Source organism: Lithobates pipiens, unplaced genomic scaffold (assembly GCF_037356315.1).
Source record: "Lithobates pipiens isolate NorthernLeopardFrog02 unplaced genomic scaffold, aLitPip1_a1.2 Scaffold_1, whole genome shotgun sequence".
NCBI lineage: Eukaryota > Metazoa > Chordata > Amphibia > Anura > Ranidae > Lithobates > Lithobates pipiens.
The window spans coordinates 173,840,183-173,854,363 of record NW_027507685.1 but is presented as its reverse complement, the minus strand read 5'-3'; the positions used below and the strand labels follow the sequence as shown (position 1 = coordinate 173,854,363).

The window sequence follows — 14,181 nt, the reverse complement described above, 5'->3', positions numbered from 1 at the left end:
GAAGTAAGAAATGAACAGCCTGTGAAAGAAAGCTGAAACCTGCACACTGTGCATAGCACACCCCTAACCCCTGCACTCTGTATGTAGTGCACTCCTCAACCCTGCACTCTGTACACAGTGTACCCCTGAACTCTACACTGTGTATTGGGCACCTCTAAAATTGCACTCAGTACGTAGCACACACCTGAATCCTACACTCAGTACATAGCACATACCTGAATGCTGCACTCTTGGTACTTATTGCCCCTTTAACATCCTCACACTGTGCAATGACCACACCCAAAATTTGATGTGGTAGGCAGAAAGGCATGGTTGAGTTCCTAGACCTATTTTCTGAGAAAAAAAGGCCTGGATAAATTTATATAGTCTTACAGATAAAACTGGACCTTTGAGGGCACCCATAATGATGATGCGGCCCATGATTAAATTGAGTTTGACACCACTGAATTAAAGTAAAAGGCCTCCCTCTAGTGGTTAATCTACATATGTGTATATTTTATGCAAATCTATAAAAACATATGAAATTCAAATGAAGGGTTAACTGAAAGTGAACATTACAATAATAACAAAATCTATACTTAAAACTAAAAATACATAATACTTAATCTTTAGCTGCTTACTTTTCTCTGTTCAAAAAACTGATTAAAGAATCACTTTTCTGCTTATTTGGCTTTTTCAATATAGCAGTGCAAACCGAAGGAACCCACGGGTGTTTTTTAATTTCAGAAACAATGAGGTAGAGTTACTAAAGGCAAATAGACTATTGCACTAATTTTTCCCAGAGCTTAGCAAATGTGGCAAATCTCTGCTGATTTCCATCATCCAATCATGTGTTACTTGCATTTCATTGGGTATTCTTTAAAAAGTGAAGCTTCACAATATTCACTAAGCTCTGGGGAAAATGAGTGCAACTGCACCTGCAAAGTGCACAGTCTATATGCCCCTTGAAAATCTACCCCATTGCATTTTGGAACAGCTGGGAAATCACTCTAAGGACCCAGATGAATGGCAGGCATGATATTCATTTACAATTCAGACATGATAGCCCATGGCCCTTGGTGACCTCCCTATATGATCTATGCTCAAATGTGTCCCTAATGATCTTTGCATTATCTTAACCACTTACCGACTACGCGGCATCATTTGACGGTGGCAGAATGGCACTCCTGCATGAATAGGGGACCCGTGGCTGCCGAGTGACATAGGACCCAATGCGCATGGCTGATGGCCACAATGGCCACTGGTCACCCGCGTTTGTTCCTGAGAAGGGCAGAGGTCTGTCTATGTGAACAGACAGATCTCCATTCTGTCAGGGGAGTAGAGACAGATCGTCTGTTCCTAGTGATTTGGAGCAAAGATCAGTCTCCTCCCCCAGGAACACATTTAACCCTTTGATCACCCCCTAGTGTTAACTCCTTCCCTGCCAGTGACATTTATACAGTAATTAGTGGCTATTTTTTAGCTCTGATCACTGTATAAATGTCAGTGGTCCCAAAATAGTGTCAAAAGTGTCCAATCTGTCTGCCTCAATGTCACAGTCCGGAAATAAAATCGCAGATCGCCACCATTACTAGTACAAAAAATAATTAGTAATAAGAATGCCAAAAGTCTATCCCCTATTTATATATTTATAACTTTTGCGCAACCAATCAATATACGCTCATTGCGATTTTTTTTTTACCAAAAATATGCAGAAGAATACATATCAATCTAAACTGAGGAAGAAATTTGTTTTTTATATAGTTTTTAAGGATATTTATTGTAGAAAAAAGTAAAATGTATTGCTTTTTTTTTTTTCAAAATTGTCTGTCTTTTTTTTGTTTATAGTGCAAAAAATTAAAACTGCAGGGGTGCTCAAATACCACCAAAAGAGAGCTGTATCTGTGGAAAAAAAGGATGTCAATTTTGTTTGGGTACAACGTTGCACAACCGTGCAATTGTTAGTTAAAGCGACGCAGCGCCGTATCGCAAAAAATGGCCTGGTCAGGAAGTGGGTAAATCCTTCCGGGGCTGAAGTGGTTCATGCTTAAGCCTCTCTATGAAATAGTAAATGTCTATAATGGAAAGTTGGATAAGCAATTTGAATTTCTTAAGGTAATTGTAAAACATTTGATTTACTTTGTTTTCTATGGTGATGTGTGACTCTTGATCAGGTTTAGCGCTTTCGTGGTGGAGATGAATTTCTGTTAGCTGAAGAATGTGTACCATGCAGATTGTGCCATAGAACCTCATAAATTGCTGGGCTGGTAAAAGGTGAGTGCTCCTAAAAGACATGGTCTATTCTGATAAACTTGCTTAGACCTTCCAGCATCTACATATTTTGTGTCTCTTTGGGTCAGTTACATGACAACTGCAATGGTAATTGGATCCTAAAGACTTCACACTGCCAGACAATGTGATCACAGGCCTAAACAGGGAACAGGTATACTACAGTTCCCAGTCTAATCAATATGTGAATGATAATGTATCTCCATTTAGTGCCACCAGACCAGCATATCTTATTAGTACTGGTCCAGTGCTATATTCCTCCCCAGGCTAGTCCTCCCTTGGTGAAAGGACTATTCATAATAATAATTCTTAAGATACTGCTGATGCCTACACATTTCCAATATAAGTGCTTACCGTGTATCTACAAAAATAAAATACTACATTAACCACTTGATCACTGTGCACTTAAACCCCCTTCTTAACAAGACCAATTTTCAGCTTTCGGTGCTCTCACATTTTGAATGATAATTACTCAGTCATGCAACACTGTACCTATATGAAATTTTTGTCCTTTTTTTTCACACAAATAGAGATTTCTTTTGGTGGTATTTAACCACCTCTGTTTATTTTTTTGCGCTATAAAAGAAAAAAAGACAGAAAATTCTGTAAAAGATTGCATTTTTTTTTCGTTTCTGTTATAAAATTTTGCAAATTAGTAATTTTTCTTCATATATTTTGGCCAAAATTTATACCGCTACATATCTTTGGTAAAAATAACCCAAATCGGTGTATATTATTTGGTTTTTGTGAAAGTTATAGAGTCCACAAGCTATGGTGCAAATCTCTGAAAATTGATCTGAAGTACTGACGGCCTATCTCATTTCTTGATACCCTAACAAGCCAGGAAAGTACAAATACCAACCAAATTACCCCTTTTTGGAAAGTAGACATTCCAAGGTATTTAGTAAGAGGCATGGTGAGTTTATTGAAGTTGTAATTTTTTCCCACAATTCTTTGAAAAAAATCTAGATTTTCTTTTTTTTTCACAAGCTTGTTATTTTAGTAGGTTATTTCTCATAAACAGCATATGCATAGCACAAATTACACCCCAAAACACATTCTGCTACTCCTCTTAAGTATGGCAATACCACATGTGTGAGTCTTTTACACAGCGTGGCCACATACAGAGTCCCAACATGCAGGGAGCACCATCAGGCGATCTTAGAGCATAAATTACACATATCATTTCTTGATTACCTCTTACAATTGTGAAGACCCTGGAGCACCAGGAAAATGGAAACGCCCCAAAAATGACCCCATTTTGGAAATAAAACAACCCAACGCATAATCTGTGAGGCATATTGAGTCTTTTGAACATGTCATTTTCTTCTACAAGTTTTTTTAATATGTGTAAAGAAAATGAAAACACATTTTTTTTATACAACGTTGTTCATTTACACAATATTTCTAACACATAGCATGTACATAACAAAAATTACACCCCAAAATAGATTCTCCTACTCCTCTTGAGTATGGTGATACCACATGTGTGAGACTTTTCCACAGTGTGGCCACATACAGAGGACCAACATGCAGGGAGCACCATTAAGTGTTCTAGGGACATAAGTTTCAAATCTAATTTGACTACCTATCACACTTTTGTGAGGCACTGTAGTGTCATGGATGTGGCATGGATTAGCATGAATGAGTATGGCTGGGTATGGTGGAATAGGGCTGGGTGGCTGGGTACGGCTGAGTATGGCTGGGTATGACTGGGTACAACTGAGTATGGCTGGGTACAGCTGAGTACGGCTGAGTATGGATGGGTATGGCTAATTATTGATGGGGTAGATGGGATGGCTGAGCATGGATGGATGGGTGAGTATGCTGAGGATGGATGAGGATGGATGGATGAGTATGCTGAGTATGGATGGGTATGCTGAGCATGGATGGCTGAGTATGCTAAGTATAGATGGGTGAGCATTGGTGGATGGTGAGCATGGATGGATGGATGAGTATGCAGAGTATGGATGGATACGCAGAGTATGGATGGGTATGCAGGGTATGCAGAGTATGGATGAGTATGGATGGGTATGCAGAATTGACTGAGCGATCACGTAGTAAACGGCAGCGATGAGCGGTCGTTTACCATGATCCGTGATGATCCGGTGGTCACGGATGTTCTCGTGTGCACGCCCCAGGGGTTGTGCAAGAGTGGGATTCTGGGAGGACGTCAATGTACACCCTCCCAGAGTTAAGCAACCGCCCTGTAGCCGTCATTTGGATATGGGCCAATTGTTAAGGAACGCCACAAAAGCAAGGTATTAATGAACATATTTTTATTCTTCACTGGCTATTATGTAAGTTTCCAAAGCATTTTAATAAATAGTTATCTAATAAACATTGAAGTATGAATTCATACGAGGATATGACATGAGTAAAAATGATACAAGCTGTAATAGTATACATTTAGTATATTTTTGGTATATATGATTAAATAAACATTGTACTGTATGTCATGATGGCCTACTAATGATTACTGTTAGGTAATAGGAAGTGGATAGAACCATAAAATTATTGGGAATGACCATTGGTTAACATAAGGAATACGACAATATAGAATAAAACGTGTACTTCTAAAAATGGCTACTAGATAGTATTTTAAAAAACCTGCACCACCAGTGTCTCCTAGGTTCTAGAAAAATGTCAGAGGCCAGCAGTGCATCTGCACACATCCAAATTTTGAAAAATGGCGATGCAGAAGAGGGGCAGGGGAGCAGAACATTCAGCAGTTTGGTTCCGAGTTAAATGAGGAAGATCACAAATGTGTTGTTTGATAGGATATTATAAAAGGCTGGACTCAAGTCAAATTCAGATATTTACTTGTTCCATTTAAAATACATGATTTATTTTTAAATATATACATAACTCCATTCATTGCTGTTATTTTTCTATTTTAATATCTGCCTGTAGCTCAGCTTTAAATGTTAAGATTATTATAGCTCTCACATTCAGTGTTAAATTAATACGTTAGGCAGCGTTTACGAGTTCCGCCATTCTATTTAACCCAGGCAGTGTCACTCCTTAAAATGTCTGTGTACACTTGGAGGATATTTCTCTTCTGCTCCTGATCTTTCTTATATTCATCCCCTGGACAGGAAGTGAGGGGAAAGAGAGTAATAAAAAAGCTTTGAACTTTCTAATTTTACAAGAAAACGCATTTATTTTATTTCTCACTTCCTATTCTGTTTGAAACCTATCAAACAAAATGTAGGGAAATCCCCCCTCACTTCCTGTTCTCCCCGATTCCCATAAAAAAAGGTAAGAAGTTAGAACAAATCTCCCAAACAATGACATAAAAAACTAAATAAAGTTATCAGATGTTAGCCACTTCACACTAAAAACGACAACATTTTTAAAACAATTTCTCTGGTGTTGGATGTCAAAATGTTTTCTAGATCCATTGTTTTTTTGCATTTTACTGCAACTCTAAAATGTTTACTTATTGTTTGCACGTGATATGTTATCAAATTGTTTTCAAGCCTACTTTAGCACATTTTAAGTAGTATGGGTTTTATGTTGGTTCAGAAAGCTTTCTTAATAGTTGACTACCATGAATTTATTTATTTTGTTTCAGTGAATCATAGGATGTTATTTATATAACAACTAATGTTCAGTCAATACATGAATGACCTATATCTTACTATGGCTTTTGTCAATGCAGTGGAAGAATCTTTCAAATTCAAATACCATGGACATGCTGTGGTGTGAACTATTGTACGGAGCTCAAAAAGTTTTTAGAAAAGTATGAAATTAGTCATGGTCTTCTTGTGTATATTCATGCGCAGTCTCCTATATTCAAAGGGTTCTCATTAAATTGATCACCTCATTAACTGAGACAGTATAGCACGTAGCCAGTATGCTAATCCTGGCTGCTAAATTATAGGGGTAAATATAATAGAGCCATAGATATATATTGTTGTTTCTAAGAAGTGCAAGCTCTAGTGTAGTCTTCCATACGCCCCTTTTTTATTGCATAGTCAATATTTGACTCAAAATAAGTCAGTGAAAGTAAGATGTCTGGCCTGCAAGTTCAGTGCATGTTCTGGTCAGTGCCTCACTAAGTAGTGAGGGAAGAGTAAGGATAAAAAAATCATGTAATTTACATTATTTAAAACATTTTGGTTACGGTAACATAATTGCAGCCACCATACTTCTATCTTCACAATCTCCCCTTAATATGTCATTTTAACTTATCATAGTTAAAGAACGCTTTAACTTTTTTTACTTCTCGTCTAAGTGCTAACTTCACATCTTTATTTTTTAAGCTATATATCAATGGATTTAGCATGGGAACAGCAGCTGTGTTGAACAGAGAGAAAAGTTTATTGGAGTTCAATTGAGCTTCTTGGTTTGGTGTCATATACTGACATAGAAGGACCACATAGAGAAGGATAACTACTGTCAGGTGTGAAGAACATGTGTGGAAGGCTTTGTGTCTACCAACACTGGAAGGGATCCTCAGTATTGTGGTAATTATGAAAACATAAGGTATGAAAGTCAAGGGGAAGGAGAAAAACAAATGGAAGAGCACAATAGCAAGAATCAGTTGACTCAAAAGTGTTGTGCTGCTACAAGTAAGGTTCTTTAATGGAAGAATGTCACAAAAGAAGTGGTTAATCCTGTTAGATTTGTAGCAAGAAAAGTTAAAAACAATAATAGTGTGTGGTAGACATTCAAGAAAAGCCCACAACCAGCACACTACAGCCAAAAGAACTGACACTCTATGATTCATGACCATGTGGTAGTTCAGTGGATTACATATGGCCACATATCGATCATAACTCATGGCTGTCAATATCAAGAGTTCAAGTCCAATTAACGATGCCCAAATATACAACTGAAGTATGCAAGCCTGGTATGAAATCATGGTGTTTCCTGTAATGAAACTAGCAAGAATCCTAAATAATGTCACAGTGGAGGAAGCCATGTCCAGAATGGAGAGGTTGGCCAAGAAGAAATACATAGGAATGTGAAGATGATGGTCTAGGCAAATCAATGATAAAATGGTCACGTTACCACCAAAAGTGATAAGATAGATACAGAGAACTATAAGGAAGATTGGGACCTGCATCTCTGGAACATCTGAAATTCCCACAATAATGAAATAGTCAAAAAAGCTCAAGTGTGTTAAATTCATTGACTTGAGCACTTTTAATTAATTTGTAGTTTTATTGAGTTGGTCATGCTTTGCATTTCTCCTAGAGAGTCCAGACCAGGATCCTACATTGTTCTGACAGGCATACCTAAAATACTAAAAAAAGGTAAATTTCAATAATTTTAAATGAAAAAACATGACAAACAGAATCACATTGCATTACAAAAAGCCTTGGAAGATCATGCTTAGTCCATAAGCAATTTATAGAGGACATTTGATGTTCAGAAATTACACATAACTTAATTACTGAACTTATTTGTTTTGGTTTCTTTGTATGTATGCATTATATGGATTGTTAAGATATAAGGAGAATGTTTGCCAGCACACTATGGATCAATAAGGAAGAGTCCAAGTGAATTATTTAATGCATGATCACATCAAAAGAGTAGTGCAGCGTTTCGGAGTCACGTAGGACCCCCTTCGTCAGGTTTGTGCTAAATGTGAAATTACAATGACAAGTATTTAAACAGCCATCAATGGCTAGTTAAATACTGTTCACTGTAATTTCACATTTATCATATACCTGATGAAGGGGTCCTACATGACTCCGAAACATTGCACTAATCTTTTGATGTGATCATGCATTAAATAATTTGCTTGGATGCGTCCTTGTTGATCCATTGTGTGCTGGCAAACATTATCCTTATGACGTCTGATCCAGTTCCTAGCTGGTTGTTTCTGCAGCACCCAATCACTTAGCTTTTCCAGGAACGTGTTTGATGGGAATATGGGCTACTGACACTGAAGAAATTACACTTTGTACAAGTAGTGAGTGTACAGCTTGTATAACAGTGTAAATGTGCTGTCCCCTCAAAATAACTCAACACACAGCCATTAATGTCTAAACCACTGGAAACAAACGGGGAGCAGGTGTGTTAAATTTGGTGTTATCGCTCTTGCTTTCAGTCTCTCATACTGGTCACTGGAAGTTCAACATGGCACCTCATGGAAAAAAACTCTCTGAAAAAAAAAATTGTTGCTCTACATAAAGATGGTCTAGGCTATAAGAAGATTGCCAAGACCCTGAAACTGAGCTGCAGCACAGTGACCAAGACCATACAGCAGTTAAACAGGACAGATTCCACTCAGAAATGCCCTAGCCAAAGAAGTTGAGTGCACGTGCTCAGCGTCATATCCAGAGGTTATCTTTGGGAAATAGACATATGAGTGCTGCCAGCAATGCTGTAGAGGTTGAAGGGAGGGGGGTCAGCCTGCCAGTGCTCAGACCATACACCACACGCTGCATCAAATTGGTCTGCATAGCTGTCGTCCCAAAAGGAAGACTCTTCTAAAGATGATGCATACGAAAGCCCGCAAACAGTTTGCTGAATACAAGCAGACTAATGCCACATACACACGAATGTCTGACAGAAAAAGTCTGACGGAATATTTTCATTGTATATTCCGATCGTGCGTATGCCTCATCAGTTTGCTGAAGACAAGCAGACTAAGGACATGGATTACTGGAACCATGTCCTGTGGTCTGATGAGACCAAGATAAACTTGTTTGATTCAGATGGTGTCAAGCGTGTATGGCGGCAACCAAGTGAGGAGTACAAAGACAAGATTATCTTGCCTACAGTCAAGCATGGTGGTCGGAGTGTCATGGTCTGGGGCTGCATGAGTGCTGCCGACACTGGGGAGCTACAGTTTATTGAGGGAACTATGAATGCCAACATGTACTGTGAAATAATGAAGCAGAGCATGATCCTCTCCCTTCAGAGACTGGACTGCAGGGCAGTATTCCAACATGATAACGACCCCAAACACACCTCCAAGACAACCACTGCCTTGTTAAAGAAGCTGAGGGTAAAGGCGATGTACTGGCCAAGCATGTCTCCAGACCTAAACCCTATTGAGCATCTGTGGCACATCCTCAAATGGAAAGTGGAGGAGCTCAAGGTCTCTAACATCCACAAACTCCATAATGTTGTCATGGAGGAGTGGAAGCGGATTCCAGTGGCAATCTGTGAAGCTCTGATGAACTCCATGCCCAAGAGGGTTAAGGCAGTGCTGTAAAATAATGGTGGTCACACAAAACATTCACACTTTGGTCCCAATTTTGACATTTTCACTTAGGGGTGTATTCACTTTTGTTGCCAGCAGTTTAGACATTAATGGCTGTGTGTTATTTTGAGGGGACAGCAAATTTACACTGTTATACAAGCTGTACTCACTACTTTACATTATAGCAAAGTGTCATTTCTTCAGTGTTCTCACTTTTGTGAGATACTGTATGTTTACCTAGAAAAATGGTGATGTGTTCAGTTCATTTTCCTGGCATAAAGCCAGTCTGATCAATACTAATCAGGGAGGGTAGGAACTACATCAATCTCATATCTCTCAATACTTTAGCTAGTATTTTCAGGTCATAATTTAAAAGTCAGATGGATCTGTAGGAGGTGCCGTGCAAGGGAATTTTACCAGGTTTGGGTATTAGTATGATATGCACTTAAAACATGGAGGGGGGTTAGTGTCTGAACCTCAAAACATTTTGTAAATACATGGCAGAGTCATCGGGTTAATTCCTTAGCATATAACTTATACCAGTTCCTGGGCAATTGATCAGGCCCTGGTGTTTTGTTGAGAAAAAGTAACTGGATGGTCAATTCTATTTCAGAGATAGAAATGTTGTTGTCCAGGGCCGTCCGCCTCTTCCCCTGACAAGGTCAACAGAAAGAGACTCTGAAGAGTATCCAGCAAGGTCAATATTAGGGAGAATAGGATGGTAGAGAGACTGGAAGTATTGCTAAAACTCAAAATACAAAATCAAAATACAAAATATAGGATGGATCTGAAACAGTCCCAGAAGCTACCAAATTAGCAAAAAGCCTGTCATTTTTGTCCCCCCGATTCAAATAGATGCCACGCTCGGGCAGTAACATCAAATTGGGTGTGGGATGTAAGGTGAAGTTCAAACTCTCTACAACAGGGGTCTCAAACTGGTGGCTCTCCAGCTGTTGCAAAACTAAAAGTCCCATGAGGCATTGCAAGGCTGACAGTTACAAGCATGGCTCCCACAGCCAGAGGCATGATGGGACTTGTAGTTTCGCAACAGCTGGAGGGCCGCCAGTTTGAGACCCCTGCTCTATGAGCATGGGCTAACCTAGAATAGTTCTCTTCATTGGCAAAAGTAGCAAACACAGAAGCTCTGTTTGCTGTAGAGTAGCAGTATGGGCAGCATGATCTTCTCTCACAGACTTAATGGCAGAGACATATTGACCATGTATGTAGGCCCTAAATGCATCCCATACCATCTGAGGGGTGCTAGATTGGTCATTAATTTCCCAGTAATGGGCTATTTGGCCAGACAGCAATTCCTACATTTATGCAGGAAAGTAACAAACATTCTGTGTGCAGCTGCAGAATCCCCACAACACTTAACTGAGCCCCATTGTGATCCAGCGATACACAAGAGAGCCTTGGCTCTCCGCTAACACTTCCTCGTTGGCTGAGACAGCAGCGGTACCCCCAATACTTAACTGAGCCCTATCATGATCCACCGATTTGCACGAGAGCCTCAGCTCTCTAGGGTTTCTGGGGCTCTCCTAATTGGCTGAGACAGCAGCTTTAGCCATCGGCTTCCACTATTGTCAAACATAGCCAGTGAGCCAATGAGGAGAGAGCAGGGGGCAGGGCCGAGCAGTACTCCGTATGTGAATGGACACAAAGAGCAGCGGCTCAGGAGCAAGCTGTTTGCTATAGGGGTAACTCAGCAGATGGGAGGGACCAGGGGTGCTGGCGGGGCTGCTCTATACAAAACCACTGCACAGATCAGGTAAGTATAACATGTTTTTTATATATTAAAAAAAAAAAATCTGCCTTTAATAACACTTTAACATTGAAGCCAAAGTCAAGGTAGATATACAGTCAATTACACAGATTAATGTAACTTTGTATGCATTAATAATTTTTTTTATACCAACCGTGTAAGTATTAGCCTTGTGTAGTGCCTGTACAGCAGAGCTGCCTCTCCAGTTCTTATATAATCACAGACTGGGGGAAGGACAAGACCTGTACTTATTACTTTACTGTAGCAGAGAGAAAAAATCCTGCCCATCCAGCCAGGACTGTGCTGTGTGGCATAGTTGTCTAAATCTCAGGACTGGATGAACAGAAAAACAAATGCTTTGGCTGGTAAAACAGCTCTATTATATGTATTCTACCTATGTATCAAGCTGTTTGTATGGAGTTTAGCATTAAATCATAGCTCCGCTAAGTTATATTTGAAAGATAAAGGTGTCCAGTGACATAACTCCAATATAATAAAGTTGAATAAATAAACAATTTAAGTAAACAAAACAAACTTTTATATAATGTATCCATACCTCTGTCATCCACATGGCTACTACATGGGTTGTAATATTCTGGATGGCAATATCGCTGCATTTCCAAAGTTAAGATAAGATTTTAATCAGTATATTAAGTGATATCCATAAGCTTTTCATTTAAAAAAATCATCAACAATATAACACAACTGGAGCGCTTCTTTAAATATTCTTCTATGGTCAGAATTAATTCAGCTTAGAAGTTACATTTAAAAACTGCAACATATTGAACTCATTCTGCAGCCAGTTAAAGTGTATATTCTTGTAGACATCCTTACTTGTCAAATGAACCATATTATAATATGTATTGGGCTCCTATTGAAATATTGGTGTAGAACCCATATATATATATATATATATATATATATATATATATATATATATATATATATACCCTGGCACCAACAAAAAAAGCAAATTCTCCTATACAAGTTTAATTGCACAGTGTACAGTCACAGATCATCTATTCTGCCGTCATACATGGGATATTTATTCTTTCTGAATGACTTGTGAATGGTCTTCTGAGATTCACAAACCTCACTGGGATAAGTCTCTGAATGAAATTTGCTCTAATTATTTTTAATTTTGCAGTAGAAAGTGTTGACTCTATCTATTAATGAAGGGATTAAACAATAAACACATTCATGCACAGAACATCCCCTAGTAAACTAGATGAAGGACCAAATTTGTAAAGTGTCAAAAAGTTTATTATACAAAATTTAAAATAGCACATAACATAAACATGAATGATATTATAGAGAAAACACCAATGTTTAAATAGTGATACTTTCTGTATTTTTCTCATTAACCCCACTGCAGTCATGGCTTTAATACAAATGTCAAATGTCCCATTAAAGATTTATAGTAGGCAAATATCTACAGTGAATCACATAAAGAGGTCAGAAAGAATGTGGTTAAATGGGGCATTCATAAAGAATGTGGTTAAATGGGGCATTCATAAAGAATGTGGCTAAATGGAGCATTCATAAAGAATGTGGCTAAACGCCCCTACTCCACACATTCATGCATTTATGTATGCAGATTGATAGAGATATGTAAATTTTAAAGGATGTAAGATACATTTTGATGTAAAAATATATATACTCAGGCGCGTACTGGCCATTGGGCACAGCGGGCATTTTCCCGGTATAGCAGACAGAGAAGCTGCACAGGCTTGTCTTTCCTCTGTGGTGACTACCGCTCATGGATGGGAAGTGACGGGGAGTACAGCGATGTCAGATACTTAGCAGGACCGGACAGCAGAGGAGGATGCTGCAATTACTACCTGGGCTGGCAGTAGGGGGCCCTATGAGTGGTGGTTGCAGCCCCCACAACCATCCATCTGCACTGTGTTGGAATTGGCTCCTAGTGTACAGCCCGAAGTCACTGAGCTGCAGAGCTCCCCACGGACCCTGTCGCATAGGGGGACACAGGACCAATTAGCGTCTTTTTCCAGGGTGGGGGCGGCATTTAACAGTCAGCCCTGCACTGGGAAAGCTACACGGGGAGGTGGCTCATGACCCAACAAGTACAATAAGGAGGGCATCGCCACCGAGAGAAGTAGTGACAAGGGCAGTCACATCACTACTCCTGTCACTGGCAGGTTGTCAGCCTAACGCTGGTAGCAGGACCGGAAGGAGGGGGGGGGGCATTGGGAGCAGCACCGGGTGGGTACTTCAACACCCCCAGAATTTCTCCTACCACCTTCATCTGCAGCCCATATGACAAGTCATGCTGCAGTGTGTTGCAGCCTTTTGATTTCACATACTGTCTTTCGCTTATGTTCCTTGTCTTTCAGGCTATCTCTGCTGTCCATGCCCCCGGCTCAGCCACACCCCCTCCCTATGTGTAGCAGAGAATGCCCGGAGCATGCAGTGAAGTTTACAAGGTCTGTTTTCATGTGTTGTAATGCAGAAGCCTAAATGTGAAGGGGGTGAGGGGTGCCTGCATAAAATTGGCTGGGGCAGCTGTAGTGATATGGTGTCTGCATGGGGCCAAATATTACTATTGTGTGACATTGATTGTCAACCCTTACATAGCCAGTTTTGTGTCAACCAAGAGCAGATAAATCTTATGGGGGATTTGAGGGCTTCAACATCTGCTTGTCACTGAACTTTATTTCAAGCAAGGACTACTGTTCCAACTCACTCCAAACCTCCAAAGTGTTATGTGCGCACAGCCTGTAAGCATGCAATGTTTTGTAAATGGGAATTCACCTTGTTAAAGATGCATATAGTTCCAGTAAGAAAAGGACACAGAGTTTTTATGCGATTTTACTCCAGTACCATTTTGGTGCGATTTTATTCTCAGTAGTCAGTGCACTGCTGCTGCTTCTTTGCCTTGAAGGAGAGTTGGGGGTTAAACAGCTCTGTACAAGTCTAGAGGAAAAGAGATTTAAACTCCAAATTTGGAAAGGTTTCTTCACAG

The 14,181-nt window shown here is 39.6% G+C and overlaps 1 protein-coding gene across 1 annotated transcript; it reads right to left on the bottom strand.

Moving 5' to 3' along the window:
• Window positions 1–3,473: 3,473 nt before the first annotated feature.
• On the bottom strand, window positions 3,474–12,058 carry LOC143979099 (olfactory receptor 5B12-like). The gene is made up of 2 exons (XM_077478905.1): window positions 11,755–12,058; window positions 3,474–7,522 (listed from the first exon to the last, which is right to left on the bottom strand). Exon 2 carries the CDS (start codon window positions 7,406–7,408, stop codon window positions 6,452–6,454), a length of 957 nt encoding a protein of 318 aa, XP_077335031.1. The 5' UTR covers window positions 7,409–7,522; window positions 11,755–12,058; the 3' UTR covers window positions 3,474–6,451.
• Between the last annotated feature and the right edge of the window lie 2,123 nt (window positions 12,059–14,181).

What these genes read in the sequence shown, in the direction of transcription:
- LOC143979099 (XM_077478905.1), bottom strand. Translation starts at nt 7,408, where the DNA reads ATGAATTTAACACACTTGAGCTTTTTTGACTATTTCATTATTGTGGGA.